Below are 24,242 nucleotides of genomic sequence, written 5' to 3' on the forward strand. Positions count from 1 at the left end.
ACTCACACGTTTATTCATGTACTAACATAATTGCACAATGGTTTTCCAGTCATCAATGAGCCTTTCAACACCATTAGCTAACACAATGTAGCATTAGAACACAGGAGTGATGGTTGCTGGAAATGTTCCTCTGTAACCCTATGGAGATATTCCATTAAAAATCGGCCATTTCCAGTTAGAATAGTCATTTACCACATTAGCAATGACTAGACTGTATTTCTGATTAATATTATCTTCACTGAAAAGAAACTGCTTTTCTTTCAAAAATAAGGACATTTCTAAGCGACCCCAAACTTTTGAACGGTAGCATATTCATAAACTAACTGTAGTAGAGCTGCCTTGAAACCTGCTTGCCATCCACTGTGAGCGAGTTAAGGTTCAGTGTCTCGCCTTCCACATGAGAAAGGACACAATCGATAATGTTTCACCGATAGTAGCTGTCACAGTAAATTCAAATTCTGTACAGTGGAATACTAGTTAAGTATTTTTGACATGTTCTTCAAACAAGCATTGAGGAAAACTATCAGAACCGAATCTCAGTGCTGGTATCCGATGTGTAGGTACAGTATTTTTTTGATGTGCCGGACAAATAATAAAATATAATGATATAGTGAAGTAATTCAAAATGTTGATTTTTAATGTAAAGAGAAAAAGCAGCTTATGTAAGAATTTATGTGTTATATTGTGACAAGGACAGATAAGTTTGAGTAACAAGTGATTCATCAATTTCGTGTTTTTTTTTAAATTGTTTTATTACAGTCAGATGTAAGATATTAATCTTAGAGCTTTCCATCTCAGCAAGAATACAGATGACAAGTAACTAAGACAAACCAATGGGACAATATTCAGCTGTGGGGTCTGAATTTAACCACCTGAGGGCAGCAAAACCTATTATATATTTGATGTTTCATTTGCAAATCCTTCAGGAGATGTTACTTTAACTTCTCATCACGACTGTTAGGATGAGAGTTCTCTGAATACAGAAAATAAGTGATGTTGACATTTTGATTTCTTAACAGCTCATATCTCATGACTTAAGTTTGATTTGATTTACAACAGATAAAGCCTAAACGGAATAGTTGGTAAGTTTTGATTTATAATATTCAATCTGTTAAAACTTATATGAATATGTCTCTCTATAAATTTGCAGTATTTTTACATTTATATCTATAAGACATTCTTCATTAAGTATTATAACTGTATATTGTCACCAATTCGGGTCATTTTTCTCTACATGTTTGTGCATAGAATGTCATTTTTCTCTTGAAATTTTAGAATTTACTGATGAAGTATTTGAGTAGAGCAGTTATGTCTATGATCACCACAGTGAGTCTATCCTGCCATGAATCTGTTTCCCTGCGAGGAGTGTCTTCTCAGTACATTGATATGTAGATTACTGCCTCAAACCCTTCAATCCGGTGCTGAACAGCCAAGAATCAAACCACTAAGCAGTTAGGAGTTATTGATGGGGAAAACTCTCCCTGCACACCGCTGTCCACCTCCATAAAACACCAGAGGAAAACAGCTCGATGGCTGCTGGTGAGTCACACTGAAGTGATTTCTGTAATACTTACAGCTCGCTAGCCGTTCCTGGAATCCCCTTGTCACTGGATAGAAAAAGACGGGAGCAGATTTGACAGCCTGAATATGTTTGTGTGTGTAATTTGATTGTTTTGAATAATTCTCGTAACAATGTGAGTCATAGTAAACAAAGGAGGATGACTTCAGGCTGGAGTTTATTGACCCAAATAAAGCCACCAAGTAAAGCACATTTTACAAATAAGACTATAGAGATTCGATTTCTTTGAATTATGAAATATTTAAATCACTAAGATATTTTTAAGAATACACATTTCTTTATTAGCATCATTTGTGCCTACAGTTGCATTTAAAATGGATCATAGCTTGTCTGAATATATATATACATATATATTTTAAGCTTGTTTTGATATCATAAAACCCATATCTCACCATATTCTGAAATATATGCACATTTTATTGATTTATTTTTGAAAAAAACTCACTGTATATCATGCTGTAGTGTTCCCTGCATTGGCTGTGTGTCAAATAATTGATTCTTGCCTGAAAATCTGTCAGGCTCTCATTCAAACGGTAAATAGTTAACAAGCTTTAAACCTGTTCTGTCCCCCTCCAACATGGACTTGTATTGTTTGCGCTGACTCAGGCACAGTAACTTGAGCCTGCTGTAAATGTGTGTGTGTTTGCCAGAGAATGTACTGACAAACAGTGACTTACCTATTAAGGTGAGCCATACTGCCTCCTCAGCAGCTTGCCCTGAAAGCTCAAGTCAGGCGTTTTCAGTTGCGCCTGTAGTACACACACCAGAACAATGAAAGGAGCTCAGAGTACAGCTGTAGTAGTTAAAAAAAAATAAGAAAAAACTTACAGAAAGCAATGTCAGGGCTGACAGTTATTGGAGGAAATGAACACACCCATACGCATTGTGAAGCCATAGAGCAGAGCAGGCAATCATCACAAATAACCCGTGTTTTATTATTTCTATATATAGAGAGAGAGTATTATGCAAAAAGTTTAGGCAATAAAGATGTTTTGACTTGATGTAGGGTAACTCTACATTTGCTGCTTTGAATCTGACTGCTCCCTTTGCCTTTTCCCATCCATCTACACACCACTTAATCCTTATTAGGGTCACGGGGGCCTGGAGTCTATCCCAGCTGACTTAGGGTGAAGGCAGGGGACACCTGGAGAGGTCACCAGTCTATCACAGGGCTACACATAGAGGCAAACAATCACAGTCACATTCACACCTACAGACAATTTAGTCACCAATTAACCTCAGCATGTTTTTGGACTGTGAAAGGAAGCCAGAGAACCCGCAGAAAACCCACACATGCACAGGGAGAACATGAAAACTCCATGCAGAAAGATCCCGGGAAGGCTGGGACGTGAACTGAGGATCTTCTATTCTAGCTGCAAGGCTAAAGTGCTAACTACTGAGCCACTGTGCAGTCCTCATTTGAGTCCCCCAACTCCAAAAATTACAACATGGAACCACTGACTTTAACACCTAAACTGTGCAAAATGAGTCCAGTGAAAGTTGGCACATAAGTATTGCCTTCTAGCAAAATACAAAAAGGAGCTCAAATCTTATCCAAAACTGTACTATCATCTGCCATTTTTGAGCTTCGAGCTTGAGTTTCGCATAGCTCAGTTCAGTGTGGCGATGATGTGGTGCAGCTTTAACAGGTGATACAGGAAAATGTTTCCACAGACATAATTATAATACTGGATAGCAAAAATCTAATGGGTGGTTACACTTTTTAAAAAAACAGCTATACCTCATCAAGCAAGGGACTGTGGAAGTACTAAAATAATAAAAAAAAAAAAACCTGCGTCAGAGTATTGCTTATCCAAGAAACCTGATTTCCTGAACATCAAAAGTGCTTCCTGCAATTTGAGGCATTTCCCATTAGCTCTCAGTCATTCTGTCTCCCCATATGTGGGCAGATCACTTTTTATTGTTGAGCTGTCTCCAGTGTGTGGAAATGAGCCACAGAGATGCTATCTCCCCTACATTTCTGTGGTGAGCACAGACAGGCGGAGGGAAAGTGTGTGAAAATGAACATTTTATATTTACCCAGCGACTTCCCTATCTGGAATCACTGACAGCTCCTGTTGCCAACACACACACACATTTATCTACTGTGTGAGTTCTTGCAGCCTGTTTACCCTGCGCTGTGGTGAATAAAACACTCACATTATTCTCAGAAAAACAGGGAAACAAACTTTTCCGGGTCAACAAATATGCATTTTTCTTGTAGTATTTCACTGTGTATGTATTTTGCTCTCCATGTGTCCACGTTTACTTGAATATGTTGTATGTGTGTATATGGAGTTGGTGCGATGTGACTCATAAAATATTCAGCTGTTTTTCCTCCTACATAATGCAGTAATGTTCAAGCACACAGAAGTCAAGAGTTTGTCACTCCTCGCTGTCATCTTTCTCTCCTTACATATTTCTGTCATGCAATAACACTTTCATTTATGTGATTTCATACTGAGAAATCATCACATCCCTTTACAAAATGTGCACATCCTAAAAATGGGCATAATAATAGAGTTGTGGTGTGTTTTCTCAGTTCTCACGTACTCTTAGAATGAAACATCCTCCACCTTTACAGTGCACAAACTTCTCAGCAATGCATCTGTTTTCCTAAATGTGAGCGCAAAAAGAGAGAACAGAAACGACGTGACACGGAAACAAGAGTTTACTGCATGTATTCATGTCTGTTCTCCAAGTAACACCTGTGATGACACAGACATTGGTCAATATAGCTTTTTATTTCAGCAAATCATACATACACTGTAAAAAATGCATCTGTATCATAATCTTTAAACACTATCAGAGCTGTGATGACAGTGTGTGATTGGTTGAGAGTGGCTACAGTGTCTGAGGTCATCGAAATGATTTGCATGTCATCACACTCATGAAACTGTACACCGGAAAGATTTTCCAGCTTGTAAAGTGAATCCCAACTTAGAAGGAATGAGAAGAGCAAAAACAAACAAAAGAAAGAAAAACAGACACACAAAAAAAGCTCTATTGGACAGGTGGATGGCACTTTAAAATTCTTGACGTGGAATTTCAACAGATATTTGATTCAGATTCATTGCTGAAAATTAACACAGGAGCTCAGCTGATCCCAGATCTGCATAAACAGTCGCACGACTTTATCGCTAATACGCACATCTGTGATCAGAATCGATTTTTCAACCCTGACAGATACAAGCAGGTAGAGCAGATCAGGTACAAATCACGCATTTGAAACAAAGTAAAAGCAAACACTGTAAGATGATCTTTTCATATAAAGCTGTCTAAACCAAAGCTTCTGCTAGCCTGTGTGTAATATATATAAAACATTCTTAAATCCAGCAGAATGTGTTTGTATGCCTTAACTGCTAAGCATCTCTGTGCTTCTCTACATTCTAGCTATCCTATGTAACAAATCAAAAGATCTGAAGTATGGCCATCATAAGAGAGACCCAGAACACATGCCATATCAAAGTCCAGATAGTACAGGCTTTAACAGGAAAGCCACTCGTATGCAGTGTAATGACACGTTTAAGTCAGTCCAGTAAGCATGCTTCTCCAACTATCCCCACCATCTGTCCTTACCAGTAAAAGGCACACCTTACCCCTCGCCCTCTGCACAGCATTTGTGACAGGTCTGCATGGCTCTGTGGTTGATTTACTGTTACACCGTGTGCTCAAATCAGTCCCGAGACTTGTATCGGGAAAAATGTACAAACCTCAACAACGCATTTTCATCTGAACTCTAATGAGGTTTTTCTTTGAGCTATTAACAGTTCAGGTTTCATCACACGGATCAGTGTCTAAATCAGTTTAAAACGATGCAAGTGTAGTTTGATCTGTACACGCCTGAGGGGGAATTTTACAACCTCGGGCTCCGTTATGTTTTGAGTTCCACAAAGGTTTAGTCTCTGGTTCTACAGACTGAAAAAACATCACGCATTACTGGACATGCTAAGACAAATCTGTTTCATCTTCTGTGTTCATCCTACAATGGATTAGAAAAATAGATAATAATATTCCCCCTCCCTCCCCCAGCACCACCGGCCAAACAGTAATCTGTCCTTCCTTGTTGCTGTGCCTTTGAGATGATTTGACTTGATTTGTGTCTCAGTGAAAACAGCTAGCATGTCGGTTCTGATTGTTATCCAACTCATTTTGTAATTTTTTTTTGTGTTTTTTTTTTTTTTGCCTTAATTCTCCTAATGAAGCATGTCTAACTCTTATCTTGTTTTTCCACAGTTACAGTCACAGTTACAAATCAAGATCAAAAGAAACCTAAAGAGTGCAATATTCTCTTATCTACATCATCGACATCCCACCTATACACAGGAACATTTGATAAGGATTAAAGAGGTGACGGGGGAGGAGAGGAGGGAGATGGAGGAATGGAGACGAGGAGAAATCTCTTTAAAGTTGCGCCTTAGGCATCAACACACTCAGGCATCAGAGTGTTGCACAAGGACAGGACACACTGGAGGACATGGACTGTCCAATGAAGGGAAAGGTCTTTGAACACGTGACCATATCCAAAGCGATGGACTGGTTGTCAATTAGTCCTTTGTCATATTCTCTGGTTGGCTGACACACAAGTGAACAAGTGTCATTAACCACTCATATTTTATACTTCAACAGAAAGAGAAATCATAAACGTTTTCCAGGAATATTGATTTTTTCTTTTCTTTTTTAGTTTTTTTTTTTTTTTTAACTTATGAACAAACAATACACAGAGAGTAGTCCATAGGCTGTTAGTACAGTTAAGTATCTGCCTGGGGAGTCACCTAGAAACGTGCAGATTGACCAAACAAACAGTTTTCTCTTATTTCTTTTTGTGTTGTTGTTTTTTGTTTGTTTTTGTTGGTTTTTTTTTTAGGAAATTACGACAGATATTCATCGTTGTCGTCGTCGTAATCCTCGTCTTCGTCGTCCTCGTCGTCCATACCTGCCTGGTCGTTGAGGACAAACGAATCTTCGTCGTCGTCGTCGCTGAACAGCGAGTCTCCGCTGCCGAGGTCTCCGGAAGACTCCAAAATCACACCTGCAAGTGGAGAACAAACCGAATTGTAAGATGTTTTTAGAGATGCTTTTTCACTTTCTTATCAGGAGTTAGATAAGCTTGATAATCTCGTGTGTGTACGTTAAAGAAGCTTGGCACAAAGACTGGAAATGGGGGAAAAGAGCTCGCCTGGCAACCTCATAGTGATGACAAGGCTCCCTGAAATCAGTTCATGACCACAACTATAACCTTAAACTGTTGTTTTTTGTACTGATTAAACAAATTTTTTTATATCTATTTCAGACAGGCCAAAATACCATGAAGGCACAAGAGAAATTAAAACAAACAAAATGAAATAAAAAACAGACAAGGGACTAATTTTAATTAACTTCCACCCGCTATACGTCTGTACATCTCATATCTTACTGTTTCATGTTTGCTTCAAATCTCTTATACCTCTTTAGAAACCCCAAGAACACCTTTATATTCCACTTTAATATAGTTTTCAAGCATCTTTTTCCCCATATTTTCCTAAATTGTGACATGTAATCTCTCTCTGCTCTTTCTGATAAGCTGTGAATCCCTCTTCTAGGTTTCAATTTTGTCCTTTAAATCTCAGAAAGAGCATTTTAACAATTTTACAACATCAGTCAGGTTTATTACAGGACAGATTTCATGGATTAGAAAAGAACTTGCTTGTTGACACGGATATCTATGAAGTATTTCCTTCATTCAAACTCTATACATTGCCAATTAATGCCTCATCCCTTCATTTTCTCCCACAAACACAGAACTTGACGCTGCTCTCTTCAGTGTTTCGCTTACCGCAGTCTGCAGGACCGTGGGTGCGTGATCCGGCCACCTCGTTGCCATAGCGATCCACGCACCAGCACTGTCCACTGCTGCTGTGACACTGGTGGGACCTGTAGTAACCGTCCTCATCACAGGATGGCAGATACTGACCTACAGATGGAATCCACAAACACAGACGGTGAGTTGGAGACATGCGACGTTTGTGTGTGCATTCTTGAGATTCTGTGTGTGTGTGTTTGTTTGTCTCACCAAGTAACTTCTTCCCTGCTTGCTTTTTGTTGATGCTGGACAGTTCTGCTTTACAGGGGGAATCTGGAAGGCAGAGACAAGGGACTTTGGTTAACAAACTGCAGAAGTCTGCTTTTCTGGGAATATATATGTTTGTGTGAACCTTTGCTTCCTTTGTGTAGCCAACTTTTTGCTTTCGTCATGATGTTTGTTATCCTGCAGTCTTTGCTCTTACAAGTATGGCTCCGGTGACTCATCTGTAAATACTGTTTCTTTATCACCAAAAAAAAGAAAAAAAAACTAATTTTGGTCTAACACAATGGTGTTCTATGCAGTTTATTGTGCTGCATTGTGTTGGATTTTATTGTGCTTAACAGAGTAGAGTAATATTCTCCTCATGTCAAGGAACAATACACCATTCTGACAGAATACAAGGTGGCTAAAGAAAAGCTCTGCTTCATTAAAACTTTTTTTCACAGTTTCAGCCACCATTTCAGTTGGTTGTGATAATATTGTGCTGTTGGAAGTAAGAGATGGGAGAAAATAGCAAAATCACTACATCAAAGTTATGAGAGACAGCAATCAGTCAATCAGACTCGTCAAGTACACATTTAAAGATAGCGTCAGTGATACTAGTCCAATATACTTTTTGTCAAAATGAAGAATTTTTTGCACAGCTGTGGCTCTTGAAATGGTAGACAAACATCCACACACACTATTTCAGCCCAGTGTCTCGTGTACAGTGGTTTACGTGATCAAGCCAAATCATGTAAACCACTTTTATGGAAGTAAAACTAAAAAAAAGACACCAAAAATACTCCTTCATTTTATGGGAAAACTGAAGTACAAAAAGTAGAGCAGGTCAAGTTTAAGCTAAAAAATTAGTCTCGCGATTATGATGAATGTTAACAATGGATGGCTTGTGTTGTAGTTTTATTGCTTTCATTTAATCTTCTTCTCTTTTTATTCTCTTTTCAAAATACGGTCGAACAAACTTGGGCTTTTTTGTGTAAAATCTGCGTGATTGTCGGCTGTTTCTTTCACCATCTATAAGAAATTAATTTGGTGAGAACAGATAAAGAAAAAGCAACAAAAACAGTCCTTGCCTGGTCCAGGCACACGGTGTTCCTGTTCACAAACATCTATCAACTATTTAAGAGCACACTGAAGGTAAATCTATAAAGATTTCAAAAAACATGTTTGTCTCCAAGTCTAAGCTAATTGGAGTGGATGACAATAACGAAACCTGTTTTTTATGTCTAGCCGATGGTCTTTTTGTTTGCCTGGAATGGTCTTTTTGCTCTGCTTGTTATATTTTTCCTTTCGGCCATCTCTAGCTTGCTTTTGACTTGCCTGTTTGTTTACTGTAGCTGCCTTTTTTCAGTTTCTTTTGGTTTGCCTGTAGCTTTTGTTCTGTTTCCTGTATGTTTTTTTTTTGAGTGCTGTATGGTTCTGTTAGATCTTGTCTTTTCTTTTATCCTTGGAGGTCTCGTGAAGTGTTTAGGTTTGAATTTATGTCCTTTGTTGATCATCATGTGTTGTATGCATCTGTCTACTTTTGCTATTGTTGTGGAAGTTCGGCGAGGTCGAGTGATTGAGGATTCAGACACAGAGAGACACACTGGAGACTCAGATGACTTAAGTCGTGAGTAAGGTTTACTGACGTCAGGAGGAGCGACACCAACAGAGCAGCAGTTCACGCAAGCGATGCCAGCATCAGTTGTGAGGATTCTCTCTGATCTTTGGGTATATATTGTAGTTGGGAGAAGGTCAGATTAGATTACAGACCAATATGGAGACAACTAGTCTGCTTAGTCACATCAGAACAGACAATATCTAATCTCCTGCAGCGTCTGCCTTGTCTAAAGGCCATTGTGACCTTAGAAAGTGGAAAGTCATTTTCCCTTCACAGCTATTATTCTGTTCACGTTTGTAGATACTGATGTAAGGATTTTAGATAGAATTTGTACTTTTGATTATGAAAGATTGTACAAAGTGTTGCCTTATCCATTGCAAAATACAACCCCAAGTTGCAATGACGTTTAACCTGTATGTAACCTTGTATTTGCAGATGAGTGCATGCAGACGCCATACCTGTGTACCTCTGGAAGCCTGTGCACCACTCGGAGCTGGTTATAACTTTGTCAGGATGTGTATCGCAGGATCTGAAGAAAGCATCAGTGCACGGCTCATTCCTGTCCAGGTAGAGGCTCTTGATCTCTGACTGGTCCAGCTGTAGGTCAAAGTTTGTGTCGAGCCGAGAGAACATCCAGCCCAGAGGGTCCTTACAAACAGGTGACGCCCCGACTTCAAACTCTGTGGGAGAAGATCAAAGAGGACAGAAGGTGGACGTAGTAAGACGTGTAATGCGTGCAGAAAAGCTGGGCATTTCATTGTTTTTGCACTCTGCTAATGCCAGGTGACTCACTGTTCTTCTCTGGCTTCTGGATCTTGACTCTCTTGTGGTTGCCATTTTCATGCAGCACTTTGAACCAGTCTCTCAGACGACTCACCACCTCCTTCAGATCCGCCTCACTGCACACTGCGGAATAATACCAAGGATTTATGACGGTAAAGCGATGCTTTAGTGTCCTGCTGCTCTCTGATGGATATGAAGACTCACTTATGGCACAGCTGCCTTGAAAGTTGTGGAAATTCCAAGTTGCAAAGACACTTAGAAGCTTAACACTAAACAAGGGCTTGAGCACTGCAGAGAACTTTTTAATTAAAGAGAATGTATTGTTTTTTTTATGCAAAGTAGCCTAGCTTACAGCAGCAATATGTGCAAACTTTTGTACCTTTCTTCTCTGCAGAGCTCGGTTCAGGCTGAGAGGGACAAGGACACATTCCAGGACACTTCACAGTAATCTTCTTTCCTGTGATGCAAGCCTGGTAGTCCAACTTACACTGATCAAGAGGAAGAAGGAACGAGACAGAAAAGGAACCAAAATCAGGATGTGCGTCTCGTCAAGAGGAAACGAAAAAAATGTGACTTGCGGGTGAGACATGAAGGGGTTGTGTGTTGCCATGTGAGGGTACCTTGGTGGAGTAGGTGTGGCCGTCGGTTCCACAAACAGGAGAGGGGTGAACCACAGGGCAGGGTTTGCACTTTGACCCTGGGCTCTGGTACAAATTGGCATCTTTAAAACTGGAGAGAAGATTGGAGAGACTTGTTTTTTGCACACACTAAGCATCTAACTGTATGCACATGAAATGGTTTTAAAAACGCGATCATTTGACACTGTGTCCTTCGTCCCAATTCAAACTCAATGCACCCTCCCAGCTTCAGTTAAAACAAATAGTTTCAAAGCATTTGGCATCCATAATGCATTGTCTTATTCTTACATCAATTTCCAGAAATGACACAAGGATTTAGGGTTTGTGTGTGATTACTTTCTGATTTGTTTGCACCGTGTTGTGGGAATTGTGTTTTTGCTAAGAATGGGAAATGAGGTCAGTGTGGTGTTACTGTCCTCTGTCCAGTCTGCAGTGTCCCAGACAGAAACACACACACACACACACACACACACACACACACACACACACACACACACACACACACACACACACACACACACACACAAAGCCCATTCATATCATTTGGCAGGACTTTGTGTCCGTCGTAAGGCAGTGCCAGTGCTGGGGTAATTGGACCAAACAGTAATGTCACACAACAGTCACAAGAGAGCTCGACAACCAGTAGAGCGGCTGGAGAAAATAAAAAACAAAAAGAAAAAAAACTGCCGCCCCTCTGGCGTTGTTGCTGTCGTGCTGCATAAATAAGTAAGCAGAAAAAAATAAAGACAGCGAACGAAAACAGGAGGAGAATTTAGGTAATGAAGAAATTTCATTTGCTCCTAATACAGTGTCATTCGTGTTTCATTTGTGGCTTTGTCACGGTAACGTCTGAATGCAAATTGGAGAGAGCTTTAAAACACAGGACTGCTTTAAAGAGCAAGTGTGTGTGCGTTCTTACCTAACTCTCCTCTGGCTGACACAAGTGGCTGTCTTGTAATCCTCAGCCACGCAAACCTTGTGGCGACTGCATTTGATCTTCAAACAGGGGTCTTTGGCTGGATCAAGGCCTAAAAACACAAAAGCATATATATATATATATATATATATATATATATATATATATATATATATATATATATATATATATATATATATATATATATATATATATACATATATATACATATACGGACATTTAACATTTGTATATGAATACTCTTTATGTGTGTGTAATTAATACGCAACCTCTCTATTGACAGAGTTTCCTAGAAAGACGAAGCGCATGAGCTCAAACAGAGGAAATCTTTCAAGGTTGTTTTTTCTTTTTGCTCTTTGAAATTCTCAATCAACAATTCTTAGTTAAAGCAGCACACACCTTTCATTTTTAGGACATCCAAGGAACATGCATAGATGTTCTGCGATCTGGCTATGTGTTTATATGTGTGTTTTCTATTAATTCTAGTCATTGTTTCTTTCACTTACAGTACACTGGTACCAGTGAACTCAAAGCCCTGCTACTGTTAAGTATCATTACAGCTAAAAACAGATGGAGATGGTTTTAGAGGCTACTTCTGATCTTACATCAGCCTGCACTGGGTGTCATTCTCCTGTGTGCTCTTGCAGAAAACCTCAAACTGATCTCCTGTCAGATCCCACGGCCACAGAACCGTAGACGGCTTCTGAGGTGAGAGCTGATTTTAGATCTGAGGCTGCGATCTTCGTTGGTAGAGACAAGCTGCCTGTTTCTGACTCTGTGTCAGCCTTCACAGAGGCACCTATGAGCAGGATCTCAGGCCTTCAGCTGTTCTCAGAGCAGTTTGTCAATGACCTCTGCACTAAAGAACCTTACTGTAATCCCTGAGCAGCTTTGGCAGATTATCCTGCCTCCATCCTCCAACGCACCATCTAATGCTATTGTTTCCCTGACATGTCCATGTGTGTGTGGATGTGTTGTGTGGATACAGTGATAAGTGAGAGTGAATATGTTATGTCCTGCTGGGCCTGGAGGAGATTATCACTGTCAGTAATACGATGAGAAACGAGATGATCGAAGACCAGAAAATCATCCTGTTCCTTTTAGTCGGTCGCTGCAGTCAAAAGAATTGGGAATAGCTTAGAACGAACACAATGATAGACGCTGAATGTCAAAATCTGTCTGTTTTAACAAAGAAATGCAGCCATGAAGAATACTGAAAATGCTTACATGTATCAGAATCCGGCTGACAAGGTAAAGGAGAAGCATCTTCGTCATCTTTGTCTTACTGTTACTAATTGTGGTTACACAATATCCATGAGTCATGAGGGTTGATGGTAATTGGTCATCATAGGTTGCCAGCAGTTACATGCTTCTGAGTGACAAATGGGGCCCGCAGTGGTTTAATGTCAAAACAACTAAACCGATTTCCATGACATTTGGTGGAAAATGAGGCTAAGAAACAAGGGATTTATATTTAGAAGACAACATGACAAAGTGTGAAACATTTGTACTTTTTACTGAGTAACAAGAGCAAATATTTTTGTCTGAAATTGCTTTATCTAGGCACAATTTGCAGCTCAGATTTAAAACATTTTATCAAAAATATTTTTGCCATAATGGATAGGCTCCAGCACCCATGACCCTCTGCAAGATAAAGCCATGTACAGATAATGAATAGATAGATATATTTACTTTGGCTTCTATTTTACCTAGTTTCAACCAATCAATGGATATATTCAGAAGACCCTGGATGTTGGTTGTCGTCATGTATTCATGATGGATTTGAGACCTCATTTGTAAAATTGGTTGCTCAATTCTTGTGAGCATGACCTATTGAATTTAATCTTCCATAACTCTTGATTGCCAAGTGCAATTACTATCGGACGCAGATGCCATCCACATATTGACAAATCCATGAATCAAAATATGGTTACATTTTTAAATCAAGACTATGTTGCAGCCACATTAAACCAAATGAGTGTAACTCTGTTTTTAGCTACAACATTCCCAAATGGAATTTCAGAACAAACCAAAAGTTATGACCAACATAAGCCAATGGGCAATATGATACATACTGTGTGTATTTTGTAGCATACTCAAAGCTTTCTAATATTTCCCATAATGAAAATGAAACATTTGAGGATTTGTGCAGGAATAGGTATGGGCACGCTGTATTTATTGTATTTTTTTTGGCTTGTTTTATCACACAGCCCACAGCACAACCACTCCAGGCTTTGACTCTTTCTCATTCACACCCACCTTGATCGAAGGGCTTGGATGGAGTCCATGTTCCCGGCTCCTGAAACACGGTAAGTCAATAAACAATGAAAATATTGTTCAAATGACAGCTCAAGTAAATAATACACGACAGATGCAAGACTGTTAAGTCGCCGTACATGGAGTATTATTAATGAGTCATACAAACCTCAACCTCCTTCAGGAGAGAGCATAATGGAGACAGAGAATCAGGAATTAGTTTTGATTTTTTTTTTCTTTTTTCAGCAGAAACTTTGCACAATGGAAGAAGCACTTGGAATACAGGGAAAACACACAAATGTATCTTCACGTAGATTCTCATACAGCATGCATTTATTTAGTTGGGACAATGCTGATGTTATGACAGCAGCTCTGTGCGGTAATGTAAATAAAAGGCGGCCGTGTCTCTTTCTGTGTATCACTGAACTACATTGTGTTTAAATATTGTATAACTCATATATATATACACATCATATATATATACACACACACACACACACACACACACACACACACACACACACACACAACAGAGGGAGGACATCAAATCAACCAAACAGACTAAACAGTTTAAAGATGCAAAAAAGCATTTGCAGGATTTAAGTAATGGAAATGCAATTTAAAGTGAATTTCAATAGCTATGACAGGCTTTTAAAGTTCAAAATAATGGCTGTTAAAGGTTAAATGAAGGCACAATGTTTTCAATCAAGTAAAGTTAGGTTTAATGGCAGGCTTATCTGTGTAAAAGCCTTTTAGATGTAAATCACCAGCCAGTAAAATTTGCATTGCATCTCAAAGCAGCAGTACCTTAATGTGGCTTTTTGCACCCTAATGTACGTACGGTGCATCTGATTGATTCTGTTCTTCATCAGCAAAACAGCTCTTCTTTAGTTTTACGAGCAAAAGCTCAAAGAAGCTGGAATGAGAAAAGGGTCTTCACCTCTTCTCGGCTACTACAAATTGAACCCAATAAGAAACAAACTTGAACAGAAACTTAATTATGGCTAAATATGGGCACATCTATCAACATGTGTTCACGAAGAAGTTAAGGAGATTACTTAAAGAGAGAGCACTTTTTGCTATAAGTTCTGTAGAGCAAAGCTACTCAAGTATAACAAGTATAATAATATTCATAATATTACTTATTCATAGCATACTTTTTTAAGCTGCTGAAATATGTCCCCTGTGACAAAATGTTTTACTCCATTTGCATCTTTTTCAATGTAGTCAAATGACTCTATTCATTGCCTGTGTGTGTGTTCACACAGTCTAAGTAAGGGGTGAGTGATTTGCCAGCTTTTAATAGAAGGACAAGAAGGAGACACACCCAGCAGGTGCCGGCTTATGATGCAAATGTAAAAGGAGCTTAAGAAATAGTGAGCTGGATGTTATTTTTTCCCTCAGTCTGACTTCAGTCTGATGCATGGTGTTTTCTCCAATTCTGTCTCAGTGATATTTTTCTTGTTATCGCATCTGTCTCCTTTCCATTGCGTTTATCATCAGTGGAGGGTCAATAAGATATTGAGCTTGCAAAGTGATGTCCACAAACAAGTGCGTTGTTGTAAATCAAGCTTTGCAAACCACTAGAATAAATCTAGCGCCACGCTTCAATGGTGATGTCTAGAACATACGTGTCAATACCTTTATTAAAGTGGATTAGTGATGAATCATCATTTCATAGACTCTATGTAGCTTTCAGGTCTGAAAAGTGAAGTCAGTGCAGAAGTACCTTAAAACTGCATTCCCTCCAATGGCCAGTAGGGGTAAAGTCCCTTGGTTGCAAGATAAGTCAGAATATGTAGAAGTCACTGAGAAAATGACTAATTCTCACTTAATTAGTTACCTCAGTAAACATTTTCCTGATGAGTTTATGGCCTCAACTGTGAGTTTCAAGTCTCCTTAAATACAGCTTGATGTTTATTTAGCAAATTAGGGCCCCATTTAGCATGAAATAAAAGATGCAGTAGGGTATCCTTTTGGCATAACTACCGTGTGATTTACTACTACAGTGTATAGTGTCCCCGCTCATCATGTCCGGTTTCAAAATACTGAGATGGCAGCAGCCAAAACATCAAACTTCAAGCTTTAGAACAAGTAATCCATAAAACACTGGGTGATCCTCCATTGACTACGTGTGTTTTTGACCCATTTGCACTTGACTGTAAAAAGCTGATGCAGGAACCGCATTGCAATAATCACGAACATGTGACTGTGACTAGAGATGACTGTGCTGACTTAGGTTTGGTGTCATTCAAGAAGAAGTTACAATGGATTGCATGCAAGATAAGAATATGAAATATATGAGAACAATGAGAAATATTTATGAATTTTGAAAAAAAGGGTTTCTCTGACATCTAAAATTGACAAACTCAATAAATGACAAAACATCTGTGTGTAGTCATTTGATAGGGACCTAAATCCCATTGTTGGGAATCCACTTCTTTTTTGCAGTGAAAAGCAGTTCTATTAAAGGTAAATCACTACATTTTAGAGTGAGAAAATCACTCTAAAATGTAGTGATTGAATAAAGGTTTTGGGTTACGTTAAGGTTAAGTTTGGATTAAAGGTATGATAAATGTTAGGGTAACGCTAATACTCGTTATATGTAGGGTTAAGGCAAGTCTCCAGGAAATTAAAGTAAACACAACAGTCCACATGTGTGTACATGTTTTGTGTGTGTTGACACACTAAGCTCTATATTGTTCTGGCAGAAATCTCTATGGACACATTGATCGCTCACTCTCACGCATTTAAAAGATAATAAATGTAGTATTGTTCTATTTTGGGTACACACCATTTACTATAGTGATAAGCTGCATGCTGCTCTGGTTAAGGAATAAACCATGACAGAGAAATTCTATAGTTTCAAGATGCAATTGCTTTTGCTGCAATCAAAAAAAAAAGAAAAACAGTAAACCTAAATGTGCTTCGTAAAAGACCCCTTTAAAAACTTAAATGAACACTGAAAGCTTTGCAAGTGTGGACGATTATATTGTACAATAAAAAGGCAAGACGTTGACAGTAAAAGTGATGATAATGGCACCAAGTGGAACTTTCCAGTGCTGGCAGGGCAGGAAGTTTGGGTTTATTTTCATAAAGATGCACGACTACAATACACATTATCTTTTAACTGTTGCATCAGATGCTCTTTGTTTTTACCTCGAAAATTCTTTTCTAACTTTTCACTATTAGAAATGTTCAGTACAAACCGATGTCTATAGATTATTCATTCATATCCTTCCTGTGATACTCCTACTATTGGTTCTCTTAATGCTATTTTACGATTTTCTACAAAGCATTTTGCTTTAGGGATGTAAAACACATTTATGCTTTGATTTGACGTTGTTGATTTGTGAGATTCAGTTTCAGTAATGTGTGTTTTGTGTATTGTCAGTACCAGCAACAGATTAACTGACCTGCATGGGTTTGATGCTTTTTTTTTTGCAAATGCTGTAGCTAAACTGAAACATTTCATATTACCTACTGATAAAACCAAAATAATTAATAATGTTTTCTTGTAGCACATCATTGCTGTTAATCTGGAGCGACTGATTCTTATGCATTAATGCAGCAAATAATTGTTTGCCACAAGAGCCCGCTTATTTTTTTAGGCAGCATGACTTTACCCGTCTTCCTCCGTCTCACTTCTTCTGTGCTTGTTACAAGGTGAAGAGTCAACTCATGTTCTTTCTCAGCTCTAATTGATTTCTCCTTCTTGTCCTTCATTGCTGAGCTTCATGCCTCCCTGCATCCTCACTACAAACTCATATTCTGTGGCAAAGTAAAGCTCTGTTTGTTCGTCTCGTTTAGAATCACATGCAGTACTTTAACATCTTGATATGAAGAAAACCCCACACACTAAAAGCTCAGCCAAGATAAAGCCAAACAGCGAGCTATTTGTCTCTGTTCAGGATGGGTCCCTTCTAGCGCTGCAGACTGAATAATGAGAACATTGCATTATGGGGGCCAGGCCCTCCGGACCAGTCAAGACAACAAAAGTGCTTGTGGTCCGATTCCTTAATGGAATGAGGAGACACACACACACACACACACACACACACACACACACACACACACACACACACACACACACACACACACACACACACACACACACACACACACACACACACACAGACAGTCCTATAAACCAACAAACTTATCACCACTGTAGCTGTCGTGCTGGAATCTGTCAGCAGTACAAAACATCAAATAACTGGATGAATGCACTTCGCTGCACATGCATGCAACAAACCACCCACTTTCCCAAAAAAAAACCCCACAGAAAACCCTAAATTCAACAATAGATCTAATGGTCTTCTGAGTGCATCTAAAATAGCTACTTTTCAATTCATCTCTCCATTTCTTTCCACCTCTGTTCCTCTCTCGCTCTCTCTCTCTCTCACACACACAAACACACACACACAGTTCCAACCTTTTTCTCCTCATGTACACAAACCCACAGAAACACAGCTGTGCATGTATTCAACAGTATGGGTGAACATCGCAATTATCTGCCATGCATATTGATTTCGTACGGTTCTAACTGCACGCCTATTAGAAAAAAAAAATCCTCGTTGCTATGTTGCTTCTGACAACCACTTTGCTCACCTCTGCTTCAGATCTAATTGCATCTTAATGGTTTCCTTCCCTCTCTTTGTTGCCTCACCACTGACGTCCAACAGGAGAAATATGTGTAGGTTTTCACTGTACTGGCTCTGCTTGTCTTGCTCAAGCTTGTCGCATGCATGCACGCACGCACAAACACACACAAATTCACACTAAGGTGCTTTGAAGTGGAAAAGGCCTCAAGCTCTGTACCTACCCTGCATCATTCACACTCCACAACACAAACAACACAGGACAGACGCGCGTAATAAAAACACACAAAAGAGAGGAGGAGGAGAGGATGAAAAGGTAGAATCTGTATTAATAAGGCTGCTCTAAACAACATGTTCATTTGCTCCCATACTGTACCACGTCTTGTATGTCATCACACATTGTTCGCCGCCTTTTTTCCTTCACATTGTTAAAACGAGCGTCCTCGTCGGCTTATCTCTTCACTCTGTGCCGGTGCTGTAACCAAGCAAGGTCCAGCAAAAGGAACAGAATGTCTAAAAAAACTGAGATGGCACCAGTGCAGCAAAGGCAGCCCTCGGGCCTCTACGGCTAACAGGACTTACAGTAAATCAGTGGCCGAGATGCTATCTGGTGCACTTAACATGAGACCCACTTATGGCTCTTGCTGAGGGATGAAAGCAACAGTACATACCTAGCATGTAAAATGTAAGTCACAACAAAGGAAAGTTCAGCATAGTTTAATGGCTGTCTTGCTGCAGGTTTGAGAGAATGGAAAAATAAATGTGGAACTATGAATACTGCGCTTATTGGTTGCAAGATTAAAATAGTACAAACAGCATTGATTGCAAGTAAAAGCTTTATCTTAAACTAATATAGCGCAAAGTTTTCTAAGCTGCCAACATGATAAAAAAAATCTATTATAGGTTAGTAGAGAAGTCAGGAATCGCTGTTAAAAAATAAAATTGGGTTGCATAAACTATTTGTAAATCAGTTCTGTCTCTTAAATTGTAAAAGCATTACAAAATGTGTGTGAGGTTCTTAGTAAGTTCCAAAATAATAGTTTTGAGAACTATATATGCATTTAAATTGCTCACCCTCTGTAAATGTGATTTATTTTATTTATACTCTACCGTTCAAAAGTTTGGAGTTACTTAGAAATGTCCTTATTTTTTGAAAGAATTTTTTTTTTCAATGAAGATAACATGAATTAATAATGTTAATGTGGAAAATGACTATTCTAGCTGGAAACAGCTGATTTTTAATGGAATATCTCCATAGGGGTACGGAGGAACATTTCCAGCAACCATCACTCCTGTGTTCTAATGCTACATTGTGTTAGCTAATGGTGTTGAAAGGCTAACTGATGATTAGAAAACCCTTGTGCAATTATGTTAGCACATGAATAAAAGTGTGAGTTTTCATAAAAAACATGAAATTGTCTGGGTGACCCCAAACTTTTGAACGGTAATGTACATGTATAGGTATGTGTCGGGGTTCACACTGAGATGGAAATGTTTGATTAAGGTGAGCTAACTTGTCTGCATTTAGCTTAATTATTATTGGAAGCATGTTTCGTCATTTGGGTTGCATTGTGTTGTTTTTGTTAAAACTTTACATTATCATTCAAAATCATTTTAATGTGTCATGTCAGACGTGCTGACCATATTCTTTTACTCTTGAGTCGTTGGTCGTTTAGCTCATTTTCATCATAGCTTAGTCATTCACTACATCTGGCTGTTAGTAGAGGTAAATATTAAGTAAAAAAAAATCTCATCTCTACCTAAAGACTAGTTAATGTGATGAAATCTGTTTTAATCTGATGATGGGCAAATCTCCAATTAGTAACAGTGAAAATTTAAAAAAAGCTGCTGCAGTCAATGTCAGTTCATTAAAAAGTTCATTTCTGAGGGCTTAATTGAGCAGCTTGATCTTTCTCACTTCCTGAAAAAGAATATGTAGGCCATGTGTCTCAGAAGTACGGCTTATATCACCTACACTGTGTGCTCACAGCCTGCTCGGTATGTCATGACAATCAGCTGCAGCCTTCCTGCGCTAACTGGCCCCTAGAGCTGCAACCTCTATACAATGTACATGACAGTGCTGTGACAGTATTGGGAGACGTGTTCCATTATGCATGACTGTATCAATCAGACTGGCATTGCACTGAACTACAGAGTGTCTAAATTAATACAGAAATAGACAGATTCGGAAATCAAGCTGCAGAAGTAACGTCTATGTTGTATGAATCAAGAAATATTTGAATAGTGCTTTATGAACACATCAGATGCCCATGAATATGAGCTGTAACTTACAAATATGTACCATCTGTGACTTCATGACGGGCCCATATTTGTACAAGGGGGCTGTGACCTTTGTACCACTGAAAAACATAGCGGTGATACAAATCTGACTGTCAACAAAACACGCAAAGAACACAATGAATAACTTTAGCAGGAGTGCTTGTTTTGTTACTTCGATGAATACCTTCATATACCGCTCTGATACATTCTTGCATGAAAGAAGGCAACAAAACACACACAGACGGCCTGAAAACAGGAAATGAAAGGCGCGCACGTATATACAGAGCACATAATGCTTTTGCACTCCACCTCGATCTCTAATGCCTGAGCCTCAAGGTTAAAATGCCAGCGCGAATGCACACGGAGCCTTCGGCGTGCCCACCAATCATTCCAGTCTCTTTCATCTTCATCCACTTTCATTACCCTGTAGCTTCCTCTCATCTATCTATCTATCTATCTATCTATCTATCTATCTATCTATCTATCTATCTATCTATCTATCTATCTATCTACAAAATCTTTGTCTCCTTGTAGCTCTAGAAGTCAGATCATCTTAAATAGCACAGCACTTGGCCAATCACTTCTCCTCACTAGTATTTGTTCCTGACACCTCATTTGCATAATCCAAATCCTGTTCAGCAGTTGGAACCTCAGGTGTATCACATGGATCCAACCGAGAGACAAAAACAGTCTCTTCAAGTTACATATAAAAAAATGTTTAAAAAGAAGACAGCTCTTGCCCTTATCTTTAAAAATTAAAAAAGAATGTCACCTCTGCTTCTGTCTGTATCTCTCTCTGATATCAAATATATCAAGGACTCCAATTCTGCAAACAGTTCCTCCTGCATGTGCTCAGCATGGAGGTACAGCTACTTGTCGGAGTTGGAGCGTATTTCTCTTTTGTATTTTGTTAGGCCCGTTGTTCCGGCAGCGCCATCAAAGTACAGATCTTGTACCGAGAAGAAAAAGCCCCAATAATTTTGGTGTATGCTAATACATGTAGGCGTGCTTATGTTTTTGTATCTGATGCTGTGTGTGAGTACAAGTTCAAGCATGCATACATCAGCTCTGGTTGTGCAGAGCCATTTAATCTATGGCTAGAGGCAAGATTTGTTTTTCCTTTTTTTAGCAAATACACGCCATGATGATTACATTTCACCAATAGGGAATAGATTCTTACAGTCAGAACTCACTGTTTTTCGTAGTTCATGTCAGCTATCTCCCAAACAATGTCCAAAAGTCTTTAAATCTATAGAATACAGCTGATGTGTATTTTATCATTGACTATAAAGCATTGCTCAAAACCAAAATATGTGTCCCGCTGCTGCAAAAAGCACTGAAAGGTTATGTTCTAATGGACTAATTTGCAGCAACTTGGCAGGAAGACCACACGATCAGAGGCTTTATGGTATGTACCATGACAATCAGCAGCAGCAGCAGCAGCACTGCGCTAAGTGGCCTTACATAAACATGTCATGGTAATGGTAGCTGACAGCACCTTGTGGAAGAAACTCCTGCAGAAAGCGGACACTCAGATGTACACATAAGCAGTGAAACACCTTAATTTTTCCCACAATGTATCTGTGGGTTTAAAGTGGACTCTTTGTGGTGTTTGGATCATTTGGGATTGGCTCACATAAAACAAAACTGGGTTTCCCCGTGGCAGGGGTTCATCCTGACCAAGCAGAACATCCAGGCCTCGCTGCTGCAGACTCCCCCTTCATACCTGCCCGTAATTAGGCCCCTTCCTTGGGTCTCAGCGGTGCCTCACCGACAGCTATGTGCCATTATTGTGTTTTCGCAGAGCCCTCTTGGCTGTCTCTCCTGAGCAGGGGCCTGCCATCGCGAAAACACGCACAACTCACAGGCAAGAGATCCCCCCCCCCCCCGGAAGTATCGCTATTAGTGTATTTAAAGCGTGAGCGGAGCGGGTGATGAACGTGTGACAAACACAACAACCGACGGGCCCCGTGACGCGTCGCTTTGGACACAACGACAAAACGAAGAGCGCATGATCACAAACCAATGAGGGAGAGGGAAAAAAAGAGAGGGGGGGAGGTGGGTGTAAATTAGATAATGTGGAGGGGGGAAAGGCGAGAATAATAAAAAGAAAGATACAAATCACTTACATCTCTGAATTTATCCCATCTCCCAGTCAGCCACTTATCATCCAAAAAATTGCCGCTGTCGGACCGAGCGGAGACGTGTCCGAAGGCGACGGCGCACACACACAGCAAGGCGACGCTCAGCATCTGCGGACACACAACAGCGCGGAGAGAGGACATTGGATCGGGCTGTAAGGACACGGCTGAAAACAGCAGCGGTTCGATGTGCATCACACCAACAAGCGGAATGAAGTGACTGGATGTCAGCGGTGGATCTGAGAGGCTTCCTGTTTCTCTCTCCTACCTTGTCGCATCAGCTGCTCTCCAGACTGTATGTGCTCGCTGCCGTTTTCTGTCACTAGTAATAGCAGCCCTCTCCTCCCTCTCTCTGTCTCTCCGCACCGGCTGTCTGTGCGCAGCGGAGAACGGGAACGCGCATGGCACCGTGCGCGGGCCCTGCGCTCCTGCTCGCCTTTTTCCTTTTTTTTTTTTTTCAAGCCTCTGCTCAGTGCGGAGGAAACAGTCCTTATGTCTGAGGGCTGTTTTTAAGCCACCTTATGAGTTATTCCCCCTGATTACCTCTTTTGAAAAAACAGTAAGGCCGGTAATCATACTCTATGCGTTCTACTGAAGCTACACACCAAAACAAATGATCCAAACAATAAAGTTCGAAAAAGGAAAAAAAAGAACATAAAATGTATTTTTTTTCCCCCCAAGAGTAAATGTTCAGATTCAGATTCAGAAAACTTTATATGTCCCCGGGGTCGATTAAAAAGGCACATAAAGCAGGCAGTGCAACAACAACCTAAGAAACTGAGTAGAAAATAAAGAAATAAATGATGCCTAACATAGATAAAACAAACAGGGATAAATATATATGCAAATGTAGAACAAGTAATACAACAAGAATGAAAAGTAGAATGAAAAGAAAAGAGAAAAACACAGCTTAGTAATATACTAGTGCAAATACGATGCACACTGCACACAGGTGCAAGCTGGCAGTGAGGTAGAGACTTTGTGTGTTGTGTAACTGTGTGTTTTCCTCTCTGCCATATTACAGCCATCACATGAGAGCTGATCAGGCTTGTTTGTACAGTAGTGACTCATAAAAGGGGTTTCACTCACATTCCAGGCAGAGGTTTGTTGAGGACAGTAAATTGATGTTGCAAGATAACATGGTTTCCACAAGAAATGCACCTAAGTGGCCCACCCTGGATGATTTGTGGCAGTGGGTGCACTGTAAAAAAAAAACAACTTTTTAAACAGGTTTAAACTGGAATTTTATGATCTGTTTACTGTTATTTTACATTTGTTCTCTGGTTAATTTACAGGTAACACGAATGAACATGAATTAAAATGTATGGAAAATAAAACATGTCAAAGCTGTAAATAATGG

General features: G+C 39.6%; 1 protein-coding gene across 1 annotated transcript; it reads right to left on the minus strand.

The window, feature by feature from the left end:
• Positions 1-4,244: 4,244 nt before the first annotated feature.
• Positions 4,245-23,310, minus strand: spock3 (SPARC (osteonectin), cwcv and kazal like domains proteoglycan 3). The gene is made up of 11 exons (XM_023290344.3): positions 23,151-23,310; positions 22,871-22,993; positions 13,864-13,903; positions 11,587-11,695; positions 10,650-10,758; positions 10,409-10,517; positions 10,039-10,152; positions 9,705-9,926; positions 7,632-7,694; positions 7,395-7,532; positions 4,245-6,611 (listed from the first exon to the last, which is right to left on the minus strand). The coding sequence occupies exons 2-11, from the start codon at positions 22,991-22,993 to the stop codon at positions 6,451-6,453; spliced, it is 1,188 nt and encodes a 395-aa protein (XP_023146112.1). The 5' UTR covers positions 23,151-23,310; the 3' UTR covers positions 4,245-6,450.
• Positions 23,311-24,242: the final 932 nt, after the last annotated feature.

Source organism: Amphiprion ocellaris, chromosome 4, assembly GCF_022539595.1.
Source record: "Amphiprion ocellaris isolate individual 3 ecotype Okinawa chromosome 4, ASM2253959v1, whole genome shotgun sequence".
Classification (NCBI taxonomy): domain Eukaryota; kingdom Metazoa; phylum Chordata; class Actinopteri; family Pomacentridae; genus Amphiprion; species Amphiprion ocellaris.